The sequence below is a fragment of the Mauremys mutica genome, chromosome 4 (assembly GCF_020497125.1).
Source record: "Mauremys mutica isolate MM-2020 ecotype Southern chromosome 4, ASM2049712v1, whole genome shotgun sequence".
Classification (NCBI taxonomy): domain Eukaryota; kingdom Metazoa; phylum Chordata; order Testudines; family Geoemydidae; genus Mauremys; species Mauremys mutica.
This window is the reverse complement of record NC_059075.1, coordinates 85,394,601-85,415,810: the sequence shown is the minus strand read 5'-3', so window position 1 is coordinate 85,415,810 and position 21,210 is coordinate 85,394,601. Positions and strand designations below refer to the sequence as shown.

The following is a 21,210-nucleotide window of genomic DNA, read 5'->3' as shown; positions in this document are numbered from 1 at the left end:
ATTCCAACTCAAAAAGGCAAGAAATGGGTAGGTGGGAAATGGGATAATACGTTCACAAGGCTGCACTACTTGCAATTCAGCCCAAAGACTGGTAGCAGTTCTGGTCACAATGCAATCAATGGTGCATTGTGACCAGCAAATTGGTAAATGTCAGAGATGCACCTGCATCCCTTCAGTTTTCCTACGGTCAGGACCGCCAGACTTTCTGCCTTCTGCTTTTCGATAAATGGAGCTTCATTGCTAGCTCTATGGAATTTGGTTTTGTTGAATTGTAGAAGATGGACATATGACGACAACTGACTGCATTTTTGTGTCACTATGCTCTGAAGACGTCAAGAGCAGATGAAGGATATTGGTACTACCCAGATACATGTGCAACTTTGCAAAAGCCAGTCCAATAGATCAGGACAGGAAAAGCGTCAGTAATTACTAGGAGAGCCACTGTAGATATTGAAGTTCTTAATCTTCCAATAAATGAACAACGAAAATTAAGGCAACTGAATAACAAAATGTACTTGGATAGTTTATTTTGACAAGTGCAATTTACATCATACAGTAATAGAAAGTTTATAAAAACAAACGTAGTTTTCATCACTAGAGCATGATGGGCCAAATCCTGAAGCACTTACTTCTACTGAATTGTTCCAAATAAAAACGAGGTCTGCGCAGGAGTTGCCCTCTTTTGATCTTAGCTAAGAAACCATGCAAGATTGCCGTTTTCGGTGAGAATCATCCGGTTTGCCAGTGAGCACAGTAAGAATAAACTATGCTCTGCTGAGTTAAAATTTTACAGACAGCATGTTATCGTTACAGTAAATGTCAGAGCTGTATCTGACTTTTCTAGCAGATTCACCTAAATTAAAATCATTTTCATTCCTTCTCTCCACATGACAGGAAATGCACTCAGATTTGGTTTCATCATCATCTCATCTATCACCTTTGCAAGACCACACAATGCCAATCAGTTCCAACTCTTGCTGTATTCTTGAGCCAAACACCATTTTTGTTTAGAAAAATTGACATCAGATACATATAAAATTAGCATTTCTTGAAGTCTGTGTAGTATTTTCACTGCAGGCTGTACGTCTGTTTTGTATTGTTCACTGAAAGAGTTATAATGAGGGACCGTGGATCTTTCCTATTCTTGAGGACAGTTATCTTTCCTCTCAAGGCCTCACCTACAAGAGCAAAACACAAACAATGATTGCATTTACACTAAGTTGGATACACTGAATGGCTTGATTAAAACAGCAGTGTTACATTTATCTCTTTTTACTGGTTTGCATGAGGAGCCTGTTTTAGAGGACAAGAGATGAATAAAAGGCACAAAATATTACGACAGCTACATGCTGAAACCATCTCCCTATTCTATCAATTAGTAACATCACTGACTACGAATCTGGACAAACTGATTTACTTACCATGACATAGGTTAGGTTTCATCATACCTGTTAACTTCTCACTTGACCCATCCAGTGAACTATTAATTCCAATCAAGATTGCTATAATCAGATTGTATAGTAAAGGACTCAATATGTCCTGCATACACAGAGTTCTGCTTCCCCAAGACTCTCAAAAATTGTCTCCAGTTAAGAAGATTTGCACACCAACTGCTTAGCAGGCCACTTGCAATAGCATCTGGAAGCATTTCTCAATACTTCATTAATATAGCAGATATAAAAAGTCATTTTGGTATCACTTCTGCCCTTGAGTTTAAGAAGCAGTTCTCATTCCCTAGGGAAACGTTAAAATTTTAAATTCTTTAACAACATATTACAAATTTTCTTCATGAAGTAAACATTTGTGTTAACCATAGCACACTACTAAAGGGAAAGTATTACTCCCTGAAGTGGACATCTCTTCATTCCTTCCTTGTGTTTAAACAAGGGACATTACTACAACCATGTCAGAGGAGTTAAAACTGAGTGAACAGTATAAGAACAGTATAAGTCTAGTTCACTTTTCACCATGTATGCTGAGTGTTTCCTATTTGTATTGCAATAACATTGGCCTTGGTTTTTAAGATGGTTTTGTTTTGAGTCAGGTCCTGCTGGGGAATGTTTAAATAAAAAAACTTTATTAAATTAAAAAACTGCACAAACATAATTGTCACAATTCAGGGCAATTACACCTATATTTTCCCTCAGTTGTCCATCGAGGACACCCACCCTCAGGTTTCCGGCTCCACCCCAGAGAGGCAATAGCTGGCAGAGACATGCATTCCTCTCCCTCCTGACTATGGTATTTCCAGGCTCAATAGTTCCCTGCCTTCATTATGTCATTTCAGAAAAAGATAGTCTATCTAAAGCAGGCCTGCTTTGCTTCTCTCCTCTGATGGTACATAGTGTAATTGACACACTTGTAAGTTTCCAATGAGTTTTCTAAGCAAGAACCAATTTATTTTTAAGGTAAAAGCAATACAGAGAAAACATACTAAAAGCAATACAGAACCTACACACATGCTAATAAGCTTACCAGAGATCACCTCAACTGCAACATGGGCTCTATCAGGAGAGACCTTCAAAGCCCACCTAAGGATTTTCCTGCAGTTTCAAATTCATTACATCCTTTGCTATGAACAACTGTTATGAGCAAGGGAGTCACTCATTTACCCAGCCTGACTCTGAAGAGTTCATGACTAGATAATCGGCCAGACAGTGGGTCTTTGCTCAAAGTGCAGCTTCAAAAAGATGGATTTGAGGTGGGTCATTTGCATTCCTCTCACCCCTAAGTATTTCCTAGGAAATCCACTTCACACTTATTGACCCAGAAAGTCCTTTGAAGTTCCTAATATCTCCCAGAGACTGCATTATTCCCGCCTTCCTCCTAAAGAAGTTCTATACAATCCCACAATAATACACAAATATGTGCATTTTCAATACAATGGACTCCACAGGTATTAAACTGAATTCTATGAGGTTTAATTCCATAAGGTTTGTCCGGGATATGGCAAATCACTGTCAGATCAGTCACAATTAGTATTAAATTTTGTTAAACCCCAAACAAAAATTGTCATTTAGCAACAGTTTTTTGGGGGCTAAGACATCAAGCAGACACCTTGACAGCAGCCCCACAGCCCTTTTCAGAACGGTAAGGAGGGAGGAGATTACCTTTGGTTTGCTGGCCATATCCCAACTGAGGTAATTGCATTTATCCACCTAAATTCCACCCCTTAATGTTTCAATTTAACGTTCTGTTCATCTTAATCTTTTGTGACATGCTGAATTTGCTATTAAACAGGTGCTATTAGACAGCTACTGTGTTTTATCCCAGAGACTTTTGTGCTTCAGTAGTGGATAAAAACTTCCCTATATATTCTTTATCATCTTAGAGGTTTCTGAAGCTCATTGATTGTGAAGCACTTTTAGATCCTATAATGAAAAGTGGTATTATAAGGGCAAATTAATACTATTAATTTGTACCTGTGTATGCATAGTTATATTTTTTTTTAAGATTAGTGTGTCGTAGCAGACTTAAGATTTGTGGATACATATGCCTGTAGGCAGGATCCAGCCCTTAATTTTCCAGAGTTATATAAAAATATCTTCCCAGGTAAGGCTTAAAGTGTGTATCCAAAGGGGTACACATTTCTGCAAGTTTTTACTATTGACGTAGGAAGTGGACAATAGCTGTTTCTGTAGAGCTACAATGCTAGTTGTTCTAGAAAAATTTACTTTTCTTGATGAAAGATTCATAGACCAAGAGGACAGTAGTGAGTTTACAATTATGAAGATTACCAACAGCTGATCCATGCTTCATGGATTTGAACAAACAAAGGATAGAGATCTATTTCATAGAATAAAGAGGTACACATAAATGCTGAAGTATTTTTAACAATTGCAACTAGTCACAGTTGCTTACTTTTCAAATTTATTATATATTCAGATTGTAATGTTATTAAAAACAAAAAAGGAAATAATGCAGTAAATCTTCATTTCTGGTTCTTTGATCAAGGACTTGCAAATGACTCAAAACAGCACTTGCTACTGACCAAAACACTTCAAAAAAACCCCTACAATTTCAGATAAGTTATCAATGAACACATTTGAGAGGCCAGAGCAGACACCAGAATTAGGGCCCAAGTGTCCTAACCCACAGTCCAATGTCCTCTGTACTGGAACACCCTGTATGAAATCCACTTGTGTTCACCGCACGTGAACAAACAGGACTGTGGGTATAAAGTATGTCACTTTTACACATGCACAACTGAACACAAAGTTGTATGCAGGAATATTTTGAAAATCTAGATGCACAAGACATACTTTTAAGTTAACCAATTCAGAAGAATTCCTGCAAATTTCATCTAGTTAGCGGTTCATCTTGCATTATGTTAACTACATATTTGATTATAAAAAAGAAACCAATACTAGGTCTTTGAATGTACTGTAACAGTTAAAAGTGAAGTGCTGCTATACAAAAATGCCATTTGTCAAAGTACAGGGCTGGGACTCTTTTCATACTTGTCATTTAGTGCCTACTTCAAAGTTTGCTTTAATTTTCATTACAACTTTTTGAATACATGTATGAATGCAGCACAAATTGTGTTTCTTGGTCCATTAGTTGAGAGCTCATTTTAAACCCATGTATAATAAAATGGATCATTTATCAAATACAGAAACACCTATTTCATAATTTCATGAAGAACTGATGATCCACTAGATAAAAGCTGATGCTAGATAAATTCAGACTAAAAATTAGGCACATATTTTAATCAGAAATTATGGGTCTGATACAGGAATCAGTGGGTGAATTTCTATGGCCTGTGTTATGCAGGTGTCAGACTAGGGTTATGTCTACAGTGCACACCTTACAACGGCACGACCGCGCTGCTACAGCCATGCCATTGTAATGCACACCCGGTAGGCACTCTGTCACCAGAGGAAAGCTCTCCTGATGACAAAATAAAACCATCCCCTATGAGGGGCAGTAGCTTCAGCGACGGGAGATGCTCTCCTGCCAACGAAAGTGCAGTGTAGACACAGCCTAGATCTTTATAATGGTTAATGGCCATTAGAGAAGGGAAAAAAAAAAATCTATAAATTCATTACCATGGGCAAGGCTTTTTAATACTATCAGTACTTCTATGCCGGATTGCACTAAAAACAGAAGTTTAATTCACATGATCCAAACTTTTCATACGCGAATGTCTAAAATTAAGCAGCAGCCTGATTTTTGGAGGCACTAAGCACCTGCATTTCCTAAGTTAACAGAAGTTGTGGAGATGCAACACCTTTGGAAGTTAAATACAAATTAATATGGCATCCAAAAATTTAGTCATGACTCATAAAAGAGACTGCAAATGTCAATGCATTAAATTTAGATGCACTGTAACGGTTTAACTTTGGTTTATTGGCACATACACATCACACCTTCCATTCTGATGCTCACAAGAATTAAGAGTAAGTCATCATGCTACACATGAATGCCCCGCCAACTCTTCAGAAGCAATCATCATCCGATATGGATATTTTTCCACATTGTGGGGAAATTTGACCTCTGCGCTTATAAACAGTATTATCTAGCAGAGGGATCTCAATGTTGTTGCTACCTTTATTTTGAGAAAAAAATTTGAGACCAGATGTGCAACAGAATTATCCCTAGGGTTTTGGAGTTTTTTGGAAGATAAATACGAACAGTTAATAGATTAAATTGGCAGCTCTCTCCTTTAACATTTTCCAAAATATTTAGAAAAAAGATAACGGAAAAAGCTTTACAAAGGAAGTATTTTTCTTTCAGCCTTAAGAGGGTTTCAAAATGGAATTGTGCTTTTTATTTGTAAATAGTTACTATTGGGAAAATCCATATACTAAACCATGTACTATCAATTTAAGCAGAACCCCCCCCCCCCCAGGAGTTCTGCTTAAAAATGTATGGTACTGAATGGTGCATTAATAAAGTAGAAAGCTATCCATATAAAGCACTAATTACTCTGCTGCTCCCACAGCAGGCCTTGCTCCTTAACGGATCTTTGCCCCCTCCTACCCCGAATCCCAGCCTCTGCTACCTTCTTATGCCTCCTCTGCCTCTTTGGCATCCCAGTCTCCTCTCCCATCCTTCTTAGTCTCAGAGCAGCTAGAGATACTTGTTATTTAGTAGGATTTCTAAAAAGACTGTCAACGTCTGCAACATTTTTTGTTGCTGAAAAAGCTGAAATTTATAGTGCTGTCTTTGGATAAATAAAAGTTAGGAGCCAACAAAAGGCAGCATATCTGCACTATTTAAAACGAAGTGGGACTGCTGGTTTCAAATTTAAACGGATTAAAATAAAATCTATTCTTGCAGCTGTCAGGTATCATATTAAACATAAATCCGACACCAGATCCACATTTAAAATGATTGAACAGCAAGAGTTCGTCACAGGATGCAGAATACTTTCACAGTCAAGAATGATTTTCAAGAAAAGAGTTAAAACATGGCAGAGTGGTACCCTCCTAAGGACAATAAAAACAAATCTTGTTCTCAAATTCTAGAATTATTTAGCTATTTCCCTGAAATTCCAGCTGAGCTTTTATTAAATGTCCACTTTGCTCAACAAGACTGCTCCACTGTGGTAATTGTTATTCTATACACAAATACACTGTTAAAATGGAATGACTAGTTATTTAAATGCAACAATCCTGTCAAGCAAAAGAATAAGATTTGATACCAGTTAACTACTTCATTACCAGCAAATGGAAGACATTTAGCCTCAAGGCAAGCTCTGAGGAAGAACATCTCTAACAACTTACTGATGATTTCATGAAAGAGAGCCCTCAGTTATTTATAAAAAGTTAATTGCATTAAACGACCCAGAGAATCAATATGTAATGCACTGTCAAGAGGCACAGCTATGCCTTCCCCACGTTAAATCTGCCTTTCTGAATAGCCTTTTCTGTAGCTGAACCGAGCAATGGCCGTGTAACTATGTAACAGGGAGGCAGATCAGAACAATTAATCTATGTCATGGAGATATAAAATGACTGATGCTTTTTAAGAGCTCTACTGTCTTATAAGCTGCAGAGGAAGCTCTCTCTGGGACTGAACTGCATTACCTTGCTCTTATTATGCTCAGTAGGATGCAAATAAACCATACTGTAGTGCTGCAGTTCGATTAGGACAAAACTGAATTCGTTATAATCCTGTTCCAGCATTTTTATTCATTCCTTAGAAAACCTTTAATTTTGTCTCCCAATAAGAAAAAAAAATACTGCAGTAAATGCTTGCAGCAAGGAACTTGCTATCGCAACAGATTAAAAAAAGTGCCTCTATTTCCAAATCAAAATAATCTAAGAAGATAAATTACATATTTGCAATTGCCCTACATATGGTAGCATGCTATGGATATGACACTGATAATACCTCTGATGTATTATTGTGACTCTGCTCTGTATTATCAATGAGTATGAAAGGTCCTCAGGACAGGGACCATAACTTCCATCTATATTTGTACAGTGTCAACACTGGAAGTTTCATATTGGGTCAGGGCAGTGATCCATCTACTCCAGTATCACATCTCTGAAAGGAGTAAGGGCCAGCTACTTTAGAGAAAGAAATAGTGCAATAATCTGCACACAGGGTAAATTTCTTTCTACCCGCCATGACTTTTAAATTTAAGCTCTGAAGCATAGGATTTTAGATCCCTTCCAAAGATGATTTTTTTAAAAAGTCTTTACTACTATAACTCAGGATTTAAAAAAAAGACTGGATGTTTTTAAGAACAACAAGAAAATCCATTAAGCTCTAAGCCTCAATCATGTCTTGTGGCAATGAGTTCCACAAATTAGTCACACTTGTGTGAAACGGTATTTCTTTGCATCATTTCTTTGCAGTTTTAAATTTTCTGCCTTTCAGTTTAATTGAATCTCCCCTTGTTCTTGCATTATGAGAAAGGGGGAAATAGAAGCGTGTATAGCATTCGTTACTGTATACCTTTATATATGGAAAAAAGACACACACACCCCACTTTAGTAACAAAAACCTCTTGGCTCTTCAATATCTGGAAAAAGTGTTTACACACCCTTTTGGTTTTAGGAAGTAACCTGAGCAAAGCCTTCTCTTATTCCCTTCTTTTGATTTTATGGTTTATGGACTTGAAGGTGGAAATTCAAAGAGCAGGCTACTCTCCCATCCCACCTCAAGGCAAACTGCACCCCTTTCTCCAATCCTCATGACCCAACAGCAAGTGATTAATGACTTATGAAAAGGCAGTGAATGTAATCTGCTTCAACAGGAGAATCATCTGGGACAGAGACAGACAATAGTTGCATAATTTAGATTTTATCAAGATCCAAACCAGAATTTATTTTTTGTATAACTAGGCTTCATATCCAAAGTCTTATATCATAATTAACTGGGTATAAACCTCAAATGAGCACTATTGCTTAGAAAAGTTGGCTTGAAAATTGGTTCCTTAAACCAGTGGTTCTCAACCTTTTTGGGCTCAGGACCCATTTGTGAATGTTTATGGCCCGTTGCAACTCAATAAATAGTCTGGGGGTAGAGGCCTTGGGGTGGTTTCTGTTGGATCCCGTCTCCTGCAACTCCTGTGCTGCAGGGCTGGCTGGGCTTGGCTCTCTACGCTGGGCATTGTAATCTCCAGGATTGTAGTGCAGCTCAGGTTTGGCTCTGCGTCCCCGACCAGAGAAAATCTGAGAGTGGAGTTGTGACCTGGCTCATGGGGTTGCAGTGCCACTCACTCAAATTTGGCCTACCCGGACTCCCGTCATCATGACGGCTGGACTAAACCTGAGTAGCACTGGGACCCCAAGAGGTTGCAGTGTTGGGAGCAGAGAGCCAAGCCCAGCCAGCCCCGTGGGGCAGGGGCCACAGGAGCCGTCACATGACCCTTTGAAACATTCTGGCAACCCCAATTTTGGGTCCTGACCCATGGGTTGAAAAATCCTGTCTTAAACCCTCCGTCTCATCTGATGAGCAAAAAAACCCAACCAACTAAACAAACAAAAAAGCCACCCATGGAAGGATAAGAAATCCTCCAAAGGATTGTTTGCCTTAAACTTAGTAACTTCTACTTATTCCTTCCATATTGCTACGCCTCCCATTTATCTTCTCTTAGATCCTAGACACTTGCAGCCATAGCCACCCACCCCACTATCTCTTCCTGGTTTGTAACTTCTGCTGCTGTCATCACCAGCTTATGAACGCCGAAGAGCAGCCCCACTTCAGTGATCCCTACTGCTGACATAAAACTGAACTCATGAGACCACATGTTTCAAGGGACTTGTTAGTGTTCTAGGATTCTGCTTTCATGTCCGAAGGCTCATGACCACGTCCTCACGAAGATTTTGCAGGTGGAGATATTACGGATTTCCTCAAGTCGGACCACATACTGCTGTACCTCTGCATCAGAAGCACTTTGCAATTGCATTGTGGGGATGGAAAACAATGATCAGTTGCTGGGATGTTTTATGCTCAGATAGCACGGTGGTGTAGACTAAATACTTACAGTGAGATTTTGTAAACAGACAGGCCAGGGAAGGGGTAAGAGGATAAGCTGGTTTTATGACACCTTTATGCCCTGCCATTTCTGAGTGGCTGCAGGGTCACTGCAGCCCAGTTGGCCCTGGACTGCTGCCTAAATTACAATACCCTGTCCCCACTTGTCCTACCTTGGGCCCACCTGCATACACTCAGCAATGCTGCTTGGAATACCCCTGTAGCGCTATGTGCCTCTCCTACTCCAATATGCCCCCTATGTTGGAGTTTTGGACAGGGGTGCATAAACAGTCTAACACAAAGCCAGGGTGAATTCTCCACTAGCCAGATCTGGGGCTCTAACATCCCTTTTTCATTGCAGCAGCATAAAAGAGGCAATAGCAAGGAGAAAACCTCTCCCTTAGTGCTTGAAGTAGTAGGTTACTGAGGTTCCTGAAAAACCTTGAGAGCAGTTTTTAATGTCAGGTCCTGAAAGACATGTCGTAACATAATATGCAAGATACTGACAATCTTCCTCAATGCAGATATTAAAATATGAAGTTCTTAAAGAAATGAAAACCAATATAAAAAAGGCTGGGTATCAGCCGTTTCATTGGCCTGGTCCCCTTTGACCTTAAAGTTCAGGCTGCAAGGAAAACTAGATTTAAAAAGGATGAGATATCACCACTTCACTTATCAGTGAACAACTGCAATGGTGACAGAGTTACAACAGAGAATTTAATTGCAATGGTAGATAGGCAGAATAGGAAGTAGAATCTCATTTAACAACTTAAATTCTCCAATAACTGAATGTGGAATGTAGAAGTATTTCAGTTTAAAATCAAAGCATGAAGATATATTAATTGTGCCAAAGCCGATTTCCTACTATTTAACAAACTCAAGGAAAGAAAATTAACATTTTAAAGTTGTTAGCTTACAAATGGCAACCTCATTATGGCGGAAACTGAGGAGGAGTAAAAAGATAATCAAGAATTTTACAGGGTTTAGTTGCACGAGTCCTATTTCAGTTTTGCTGTGCTCAACCTTTTTGGCATTGTGGAAAAACAATAACATCAAGGTTTTATTTCCACCGCAAGGCAATATCAAGAACATAAAATAACGGGGATGTGCTGTTTTATTGCTAATGGAGTTTGTTTGCATACAGATTTTCTGTTTCAACTTAATGCATTGTTATAAGGGAGGGGGGAAAAATTCAACAGAGAGACTTTTAAGGTTATTTTTGGAAGCTTTAAATTTATTTACCATATGTCTGGACCTACATCAAACTCATGAACCCATGATCTTCTCTTTATAATCTTCTGTTTGGAGAAATTTAGCAAAAATGTTTAATGGTGGAAAGCAGCAGATGGAAAAAAATCAAGAAACAAATGCAATTTTTCCTCCCTAACAATCCAAATAGATATAAAGTATCGCTTTTGTTTTTTAAAAGGAATTTTCAAGCTTTCTAAGGGTGGCTATCTGAAGCCTGACTGGCAGCTGCAGAGAGTTCACACAGCAACGTCCTTCAAAATGGAAAAAAAAAAAAAAATGTGTGTCTTGCCAATAAAATGTCAGTTGGCTTCTCCCTCTAGTTTCTTTCATTTTGCTGCATTGTTAATTATTAAAAACAAATCCAGCATGCTCACAGCACTTTTACTTCATTGTTCATCACCTTCAAGACTCAGAAAAAAAAAATACAAAAAAGTTACCTTTCAGATTTAATCAGCAGCAGTAGCTTCTTTCTACAGGGTTAAAACATCCCATTTCTTGGTTTACTACATAGTTCTGGCTTAAGTTGATGGTTACAGACAACTCTTCACATGATTATCATTATGACTAATTTCTATTAACTTGGTCTCAAGAACTTCTGACCCATACTGAATCTTTTCCCTCTCTCATTTCCCCACAAACATAATTCTTTCCAGCCTTTCCCAACCAGGTGTGGGTGGTTGTTTTTTTAAAGCAGTCTCATTGTATTTGGTATTATTAGCACTAACGTAAAAAAGAATACACATACATTTGTTAGCTTTAAAAGAAAAATACACAGATGTATAATTTGAGAACACAAACTGGCATGATACAAAGGAAGGACTGAACTAGCTCATGCTGCAGAACTGAATAGTCATGCTTTGGCATAATGCAGCCCTTTTCCTGTTAAAGTAATATGCAATAGACTCAATCAGCCAAAAGCATTGCAGACAGCAAATCTAATAATATAACAAATGCTTTACAATCACTTCAGGCAACTCAAGTAAAACAAAAAGGCACTTTTGTATATTTGATAATAGGAGAATGAGGATTTAATTTTTTATGCCAATTTTAACAATGTTTTACTTAGACTAGAAAAGGTGGACAAAAATAACTTGAGTTTTGGCAAACTGGTTATATAAACCTGCTTTCAGAGTCACTATAAAGTAGATGTCTCCAAACAGTGGGGCATGCCCCACTGGGGGGGTGCAGAGTAAAGTTTGGGCCAGCCCCCACAGGGCTCCGCTCCTGTCCCCACTCCCGCCCCCAACCTCGGCCCTTTTACTCCTGTCTCCGTCTCCTTTTCTCCCCAGGAGCCACGGCCCCACTCTGGGCCCTGGGGGATGAGAGTAGGGGTGGACTGAAAAATTTGGGGACCATTGCTATAAAGAATAACATTATTTACTTTTTTCTGTAACTGTCATAACATCTTCTCAAGCATCCTTACCAAATAAAATATGGAAAGCAAGTGTCACCAAGGGTACATAATTTATAATTTTGAACAAATAGGTAATAAGTACGTCTATCTTCCCACTGGCTGCAGAATTTTGAACCACTCACTGAACCAAAAGGAAGAAATAGAACTCAACACTCATATTAAGTCTTTAACCATCTTCCTAGAGCAGGAGCAGGCAAACTTTTTGGCCTGAGGGCCACATCGAGTTTCCAAAATTGTATGGAGGGCCAGTTAAGGGAGGCTGTGCCTCCCCAAACAGCCAGGCCCCTATCCGACCTCCCCTGCTTCTCACCCCCAACAACACCCCCTAGGACTCCTGCTCCATCCAACCCCCCCCCATTCTCTGTCCCCTGATGGCCCCCCCCAGGATCCCTGCCTCCCTGTCCCCTGACCTGGGCCGGCACTTCTATTAGGCGACCCTAGGCAGTCGCCTAGGGCGCCAGGATTCGGGGGGCGGCATTTTGTGTGCTCCCCACGGGGCACACGGGAGCTTCCAGTTCCGCTCCCGGCGTGCCGCCAAAGAAAGACCTTCTGCCGACGTGCCGCGGAAAACAGCGGCAGGCAATTGAGCAGCTCAATGACTGCCGCTGTTGCCTGCGGCATTTTGGCAGAGGGTCCTTCTTCGGCGGCGCGACGGGAGCAGAACTGGAAGTTCCTGCGCGCCCCGTGGGGAGTGCACAAAATGCCGCCCCCTGAATTCTGCCTAGGGCGCCAGAAACTCTGGCGCCGCTCCTGCCCCTGACTGCCCCCTGCTGCCCCATCCAACCCCTCCTCTCATTCGTGACTGTTCCTCCCACCCCGGTGGGACCCCTGCCCCATCCAACCACTCCTTCTCCCTGACTACCCCTGGAACCCCTGCCACTGACTGCTCCCCCGCCGCCCCATCCAACCCCCCCTCTACTTCCTGACTGCCCCCCCTCCCAGGACACCTGCTCCCATTCAACCCCCATTCCCCACCCTCTGACCGCCCCGCCCCCTATCCACACCATCACCCCCTGACCACCACCCCGAACTCCCCTGCCCTCTATCCAACCTCCCCCTGCTCCCTGCCCCTTACCATGCTGCCTGTTGCACTGGTGGCTGGCGGCGTTACAGCCGCGCCGCCCAGAGCACCAGGACAGGCAGATGCGCCGCCCAGCTGGAGGCAGACGCGCCACCGCGCAGCACAGATCACCGGCTCGGACAGCACAGCTGCAGAGCCATGGCCTGGCAAGAGCTTGCAGCCATGCTGCCCAAAGCATTGCATTTTTTTGATCTAAATGCTGAGAGGGGGGTCACCTATTACAGCAGGTGAAAAGTATGTATGGAAAATGGCACCAACGTGGTGCTAGAGCTATTGGTCTGTGAGGAGCATAAGCACTGGTAGAAGAAGTAGACAGAAACGAGAGAGGAGAAATAGGCAGGAGTGGAGCTGTACAGAGACAAGCATGAGAAACTGGAGTCTGACAAAGGGCAAGCAAAAGCCAGTGAAGGGAATCAAAGGGGAGTAACCTAGTCAAAGTGGCAAGAGGAAGAATTAAGCAGCAGCATTGTGAAAGGACTGAAAGAACAGAGGTGAAAAGGAAGTTGTGGTAGGTTAGCTGAGAGGTTACTGAACCCTAGGGTTCTGGAGATAGGTATGGAGCAGAACAGATTTTTGGAGATTTATGGAGGAACCCAAGTAGTTACAATGGTAAGAATATGCAAATGAGAATGAGCAGAACTAGGAACATTAGATCCCAGCTGCTGCAGCATCAACATGCTCTCAGGTAACCTGCAAACATACTGGGCACCTGCATTGTGATTTTTGCCTTTAAAACACTGCGCACACACATAAAGCAACTAAGTAGTAGAATGAGCCCTTGTGCTTGAACAATAGTATTAAGTAGGATTGCTGATTACTGCAAAGCACATGTTTACCTGAAGCAGGTACTACTGCACTGAGGATGCAGGGGGGAAAATGGCACCCAACTAGTGAAATCCTCCCACCTGTGGAGACCTTCCTCTGGGGCACTAGCACCTATGTGGCCTTTGGGAAAGAAACTGGAGGGAAGAGCTAGACAGAGACTGAAGCAAGCAGGAGCAGATGCAGAAGCAGTTTAAGCAGGCAATGGACACTAATGCCTGGAATTGATTGTCTGTTTGCTCCAATCCCTTGTTGGCCTTCTCCCTCAAACTCTTCACTTCAGCCTCATCTCACACCTGCTGTCATGCCCTACGCTGCTTTCTCGCCACGTTCTTCTTTCTGGACTGTCCCTTCCCTTGTCTTTCTGTTTAGGCTATTACCTAACTAAACAAAGTCATGGAACAAAACAGTTGCAGCCATCGCATATTCACTCTTCTTGTGGTGTAATATTCCGTTTTTCCCCACCCTCTATCTGTCTGGTGTGGAGCAGGGAACACCTATTACTCTGCTTTTATATAGTGACTAGCACATTCTTGATCCCATTCTTGGTTGATCCCTAGGCACTATTAGTATACAAATAGTCTTCATAATGACTGAATGTGAGAGGATAAGCATTCTTAATTCACAAGATGGTAATGACAACTTCAGTTACAAACATAGCTCAGTAAAAATTATTTTTGTCTACTTTGGCTGTAAAGCTTTAAAAAGGATTGATACTACCCAAAACAAGAGGGAGAAGTTTGTCCCAGTGGACTGGGCATAAGAAGAGAAGCCAGGAGTTCCTGAATCCGAATCCTTGATCTGCCACAGATTAATATTGTGCCTTTAGGGTGACTCAGTGCCCCTCTCCGTAAAATAGGGGGTAATATTAAACTACTTAGCCACAGATGTTGATGTTTTTCAAGATTAATATCTGTACAATGCTAAGATATACTGAAATACTACTTTAATATTTTCATTAGCACTATTTAATTTCAATGTTCTCAGATGAAATCTTACATTAGAGTTTTGTTTCATCCCGATGTATAGCAAGAGATGCTGGGCTATATCCACAAAAGGACTTAGGCGTTGTGACACTCATCATTTCAACTCAACAGTATTAATTTAAGAGCAAGAGCAACAGCAAAACATGTAGTCATTGATCTGATATATTAATTTAAGCATACTTCTGCACTGGCATTCAATAAAACGACACATAATTTGACAAATAGGGAACTTAAACAAATGGGTACAACTGTCACATTTTAAAAAAACATTTGTAAGATTGATAAATACTCAACAGAAAATACCGCAATAAGCTAGTTTTATATTACTCGGCGACAGAAAAGAAAAACCATCTATATCTGTAGGGCAATTTTTTCAAAAACAAAGCCAGACTATAGTTATGGAAGCAGGATAAAAACATAAATAGATGCATTTTCTAGTTCCCTGCTTATTCTAAAAAGGAACTTTCAAATTATCATGGTCAAAACCTGGTATCACCATTAAAAACGTTTTAAGACATAATTTAACAGTGACTTGTAACTTATAGTACTGTCACATCAAAAACTATATTACATTGAAAATAAAAGAAAATAAAAAAGCATACCTGTTTTTACAGAAATAGGGTTCTCCAGAAGAAACACTGTTTGTTTCCAGTGTGTTTTGGTACACTGGGGACCCGTTGAGAACATGACCTGAATTGACAGAGTTCAAAAATCTGATGAAGTACAACATTTTTAATATCATGCTACATTAATCTATTACACAAAACACACTTCAAATGCTTGCAACAGCAAAATAGGCTTGCTCTCAAACACCTTGAGGCGACAAACTGAAAAAGTACAATACATTTGACATAATTAATTTTGAACATACAATCCCCAGTACTCACACTGTTGTGGCAGTTCTTCTCAAAAAATATATCGAAGTAGCCAGCAACTGCCTATAATAAAAGGAAAAAAACAAATATGAACAGGGAATATTAAGTACAATAATAGTGACACCCATGATTCTCTACATTTTCTATGAACAAAATATGCTTTTTTGAAGCAGCAAAGGTAACTTCTTCCATTACATAGATCATTTCCATGTTTCTTCAGGGGTAATTCAGGAAATTCAGATATTCACACTATTTGAACTTTACTAGAAACCTATAATACAGAATAGATGGAGACAATTCTTGAATTAATTCATAGACATATTTCTAATACTTCCAAGCATGCCATAAACTCTGTTTTACAACTGAAGTGATGAGTCACTTCAGTCTAAACAAGAAGTCTGTACTTTCAGGAAAAAACAGACATATTATTGACAGACGCTCTCTTAAGCAAGACTCCATTTGAAAGTCAAAAGATTAGACTTCTACATTGCATTATACTGCAGCTTTTAATCACAACCTTTCACTTAAAAATGAACACTTATTTAATATTTAAAATCGTAGCTATTTAATATTACAACAGTTATTCTTTAGGTACACACACAAACGGGTAAATCCAGCTCTCTCTTCTGTGGCTGCTACAACATGCACCTAGGGTGCAATTATACACATAAAGAGGGGCTGTGGATGGGGGCTTCCTTTATCTCCCTGAATGACATGGAGCCTATTCTACACAAACTCCCTGTGCATGGAGGGCAGGGCACAGCCAGTACAGGGACCCTCATGTCCTCTATCACAGTGGTTGTCAAACTTGGGCCGCCGCTTGTTCAGGGAAAGCCCCTTGCAGGCCAGGCCGGTTTGTTTACCTGCCGCATCCACAGGTTCGGCCGATCGCAGCTCCCACTGGCTGAGGTTTGCTGCTCCAGGCCAGTAGGGGCTGCGGGAAGCAGCACGGCCCGAGGGACTTGCTGGCTGCCCTTCCTGCAGCCCCCATTGGCTTGGAGCGGCGAACCATGGCCAGTGGGAGCTGTGATCGTCCGAGCCTGCGGATGCAGCAGGTAAACAAACTGGCCCGGCCCGCCAGAGGCTTTCCCTAAACAAGCGATGGCCCAAGTTTGAGAACCACTGCTCTACCACATATAGAGGTAAGGAAAAGGAGTTTCTGGAGTGTCCCACATGGACTACTTCAGCAGCTAGTGTCTATGCAGTGGCTCCACAACTGCTTGCTGTACCCCAGCAGGAAGGATACCATAAAACTCCCCTCCTCCCTCTCAAGACTCCAGAGAGCCCCATTGCCTCCCTGGGGCATAGCTCAGACCTTGGATTTATAACTGTGACAGGATATACCACACCCTCTGATGCCCCCTGCTGGAGGCCTCATGACCCTGCTACTCCCCGCCCCAAAAAAGGGCAGTGGAGAGGATCCTCGAAGCTGCCCAGAGTGGCAGCATGGGACACAGCCAATCAGGGCCCAGCAGCCTAGTATAAGAAGAGCTGCTGGGTCAGAAGGAGTTCAGTTCCTTGCTAAGTGTGGATGGTGTGGGGCTGGCTGACAGAGCTACAGAACCCCAGACAGGGCAGCACTGACAGAAGCTGGGGAGAGCGAGAAGGAGCCTGAGCTGGTTGCTGGGACTCCATTAGGACATGGCCCTGAGGTAAGGGTGAAGATGGAATGGGGCTGTGGGGAAGTGGCCCAGGGAATTAGAGAAGTCATGTGACATAGTTAAAGGGATACAGCAGATGGCTGCTATCTACAGGGTCTCTGGGCCAGGTTCCTCCCACCCCCCACTAGGGGGAAGTGGCCTGGACATTGAGGCACCCCAGGGGAGGAACTGAACTATAGTGGCCTAGCTGGAGAGATGTAGCTAGGAAGCCCAAGAGGGTGAAGCCAGGAAGGGAGCACTGGGGCATTGTTCTATCTCAGAGCAGGGACAATCAGAGAGAGAGTGCAAGCATATGCACTCGGCCAACGGGGCGGTCACGAGAGGCGAGTGAACCCCGTTACAATACCCAATTTTAAAAACTACATAAAGATTTGACCTTAAAGGAGGACTTTCCACAGGAAAAGAATAAAGAACATTTACACTGAAATGAGCTTAATATACCAGTAATTTTTTTTCTTTAAAAAATTGTGTCCTGCTTTCACAGAGGAAAAAAAAGAGTTCTTGAGACGCCTCAGTGATCCAAAGAGAAAAGTAATGAAAAAACCAGTCTCAAACGGGAGGCTGCTAAAAAATGATGGACAATACAATGCACCTCCCACCCCCTCCTCCCAGCCTTGTTTCCCATCATCTTAATTAAGAAAGTAATGTAAAAATGCTTGACAAATGTGTCTTTGAGGTGGGCTATGGATATGCAGTCCAAAAGTCAGCCTCAGAAACAAGATGCTGAGACCTATAAAGAGTCCATGCTCTATTGTGTAAGATTGTCGGGCTGGCAGCTGGGGAATCTCCACCCACTAGGATATCAAATAGGGATTTCCCTCAAGTCTCTTCTGGTACATTTAATCAGGACTCCACATGACGGCTAGTTCATTGTTTCAAATCACATTCCTCCCTAGTGCAACTGACTTGCTTTTGTTATAAACATTTGTGTCTGAAAGAAGTTTCCTACTCACAGCTCAACATTTTACCTTTTACTTAATGTCTAGTTAGAATACCAGTCTCTTGCTATGAAAGTGATTATGCAAGTCATAAATTAAACATTATGTTTTCAGTACTGACTCGAAGAAATGGGCTGTGTGGAAGAAAACACTTAAGTATCTTCCAGAAGACAAAACATGTGACTGGTAAATGGGTATCAAGGATGTGAAATATTTCATCACTGCACAATCTCATGTTTGCCCTCTCCAGCCTGAAACTTGAATAGACCATGTAATAAACGGAGAATATAGCATCTCTTAAGATGGATCCATCTACGTATAGCCATCTTGTTTGATTTTTAACTAATGGCAGTTTGAAAATTCTTGGAGAGCTTTAAGCTCCAATTTGGAGCAATATTCCTCTTGGCATAGAAACCATACTAAGACGACACACTGTCAATGACTCTCTTCAGGAAGTATAAATGCCAACCTCTCAAAGCAGTGATTGTTCAGTTCCTTGAGGGCCATCACTCCATGTTGAGAATCCCAGCTAAATTATATACTGGTTTCTAATTTATTTTTTCCTTGGAAGATCCACAATGTTTTGTCAAGGCCTGGAATCCTCAGATTATCTTGACCTCTGTCAAACTGCTCTTGTTAATCCACAATCTCTTGAGAATGGACAAAGGTCTACTGAGTCATGCAAATTCTTTCTGGCTACTAGACTGATATTACTGATGAAGAGGTATTGTTGACATGCCTGCAGAAAGGGACAGGGATATAGCACTATCATTTTCTCTGAGGTGTTATTCATTTCTCCTGAAGCCTCACAGTGCAGAGCACAAGAGGCTTCTATTATCAATCTTGTGCAGTGTCCCTTTAAATACTGTGAACAAATGACTTTTGCTACCTTTAAGTGTGCATAAACTTATATTAACATAACCAAACTGACAAAGGGAAAACACCAGAAAAAAATCCAAGTTGAGTCGCCAACATTCTGCCATATATTTCACTTTATAGCAGTCTCAGATGATGACCCAGCATGATGTTCATTTTAAGAACACTCGCTGCAGATTTGAAAATAAAACAAAAAATGCAAAGAAGATACCAATGTGAGATTTCTAAAGATAGCTACAACATTCGACCCAACATTTAAGAATCTGAAGTGCCTTCCAAAATCTGAGAGGGACGGAGTGTGGAGCATGCTTTCAGCAGTCTTAAAAGAGCAACACTCCAATGAGGAAACTACAGAACCTGAACCACCAAAAAAGAAAAATCAACCTTCTGCTGGTGACATCTGACTCAGATGATGAAAATGAACATGCATCAGTCCACACTGCTTTGGATCGTTATCGAGCAGAATCCGTCATCAGCATGGACGCATGTCCTCTGGAATGGTGGCTGAAGCATGAAGGGACATATGAAACTTTAATGCATCTGGCACAAAAATATCTTGTTGGAATTGAAATCAATATACATGAAAATGTAAAAAACATCCAAAAATATTTAAATAAATAGTATTCTATTATTGTTTAACAGTGCAATTAATCGCAATTAATTTTTTTAATCACTTGACAACCCTAATTTCTGTCAATCCCAGGTTTAATAACGGCTTGTTTTTAGAAAAATACTGTCAACTGGCCAAATTAGCCAGTGACTATGAGAATCACCTACCTATGAAGTTTGTTTTCTCAAAGTAGGACACATCTTTTTCCTTTTAGGAAGTCATCATTGAATAGAATTTTAATACATTTTAAAAGATTAATAAATCAAAACATATTAGCATATTAACATGTTAAATATGCCAAGAGAAACAGTATGAATTGTGAAGCAAGTTTTCATAATAACCTTCTGTTGAGACTACAAAATCATTGATTTAGGAAGCATATGTTGACTGCCACGAAGCAAGACTCAACATGACTGGCAGTATAACTGATTTTTGACACTCAAACAGAAGTCACCCAGGTAGGATTGGGGAGAGACTACAGTTGCTTAGTTGAGTCCATAAATGAAGACCAATAACACAGTTGTTAGATAGTCCTTACACTCCAACACTTAGCTATGTTTTCCCACTGTTGATTTCCTGTTTTCATGCTTTCCTTCACCAGTGAGCCATATACACAGTAACATTCAGAACTATGTTTGCCTCTTTTTAATACTTATGCAATAAAATCACTGACTCACTAAACTCAGTTAATATAACTAATTCCTTTTAATTCTGAAAGCTACATTACTGAAATCATGCCAAGACTACAAAATCATTCACTGGAATAGACTCCCAACTGGAATGTAAGTCTTAGTTACTGAAAACACTATTTAACATTTTAACACTGATCTAAATGAACACTGAACAAGACATTTAACCTCTTGTCTACAGGCCATAAAATAAAGGTATTTACTAAGATATTCATAAAAGGCTCAGAACACAAAGCCTACTCTTAAAATCTATTTACTTGATAGAGTATTTGTTGCTAAATGTTCAAACATTTTAGGCGATCCTTCAAAACAATTAAGTACAATCTTGCAAAGATCAAAATCCTCCTTATGAATGGTGATGTAATAATTAAAATTAAGTTTTAAAACCAAAAGCATTGTTCCAACCTTAGTAGCATATATGCCAAGTTTTCTTGTTTATAAAAAAATAAAATCTAATAGTAATTTTCTCAGGCTCTTTCCAGAACGGTTTTCCCTCCCACAATACATTTCTAAGAACTTTTTTTTTTTAAAGTGTGGTGTCCACATGCTTTCCTCAGATTTCCCCACTTATAGCT

At 40.6% G+C, this 21,210-nt stretch overlaps 1 protein-coding gene across 1 annotated transcript in view; it reads right to left on the bottom strand.

Annotated features, from left to right (window-relative positions):
* Positions 1–510: 510 nt before the first annotated feature.
* PRMT3 (protein arginine methyltransferase 3) overlaps positions 511–21,210 on the bottom strand; it is a 105,476-nt gene continuing 84,776 nt past the window's right edge. The window contains exons 13-15 of the mRNA XM_045016450.1: positions 15,874–15,924; positions 15,589–15,676; positions 511–1,178 (exon numbers count right to left, since the gene is read on the bottom strand). Coding sequence (XP_044872385.1) covers positions 1,069–1,178; positions 15,589–15,676; positions 15,874–15,924 — 249 coding nt within the window. The 3' untranslated portion in view covers positions 511–1,068. The remainder of the gene's footprint in view (positions 1,179–15,588; positions 15,677–15,873; positions 15,925–21,210) is intronic.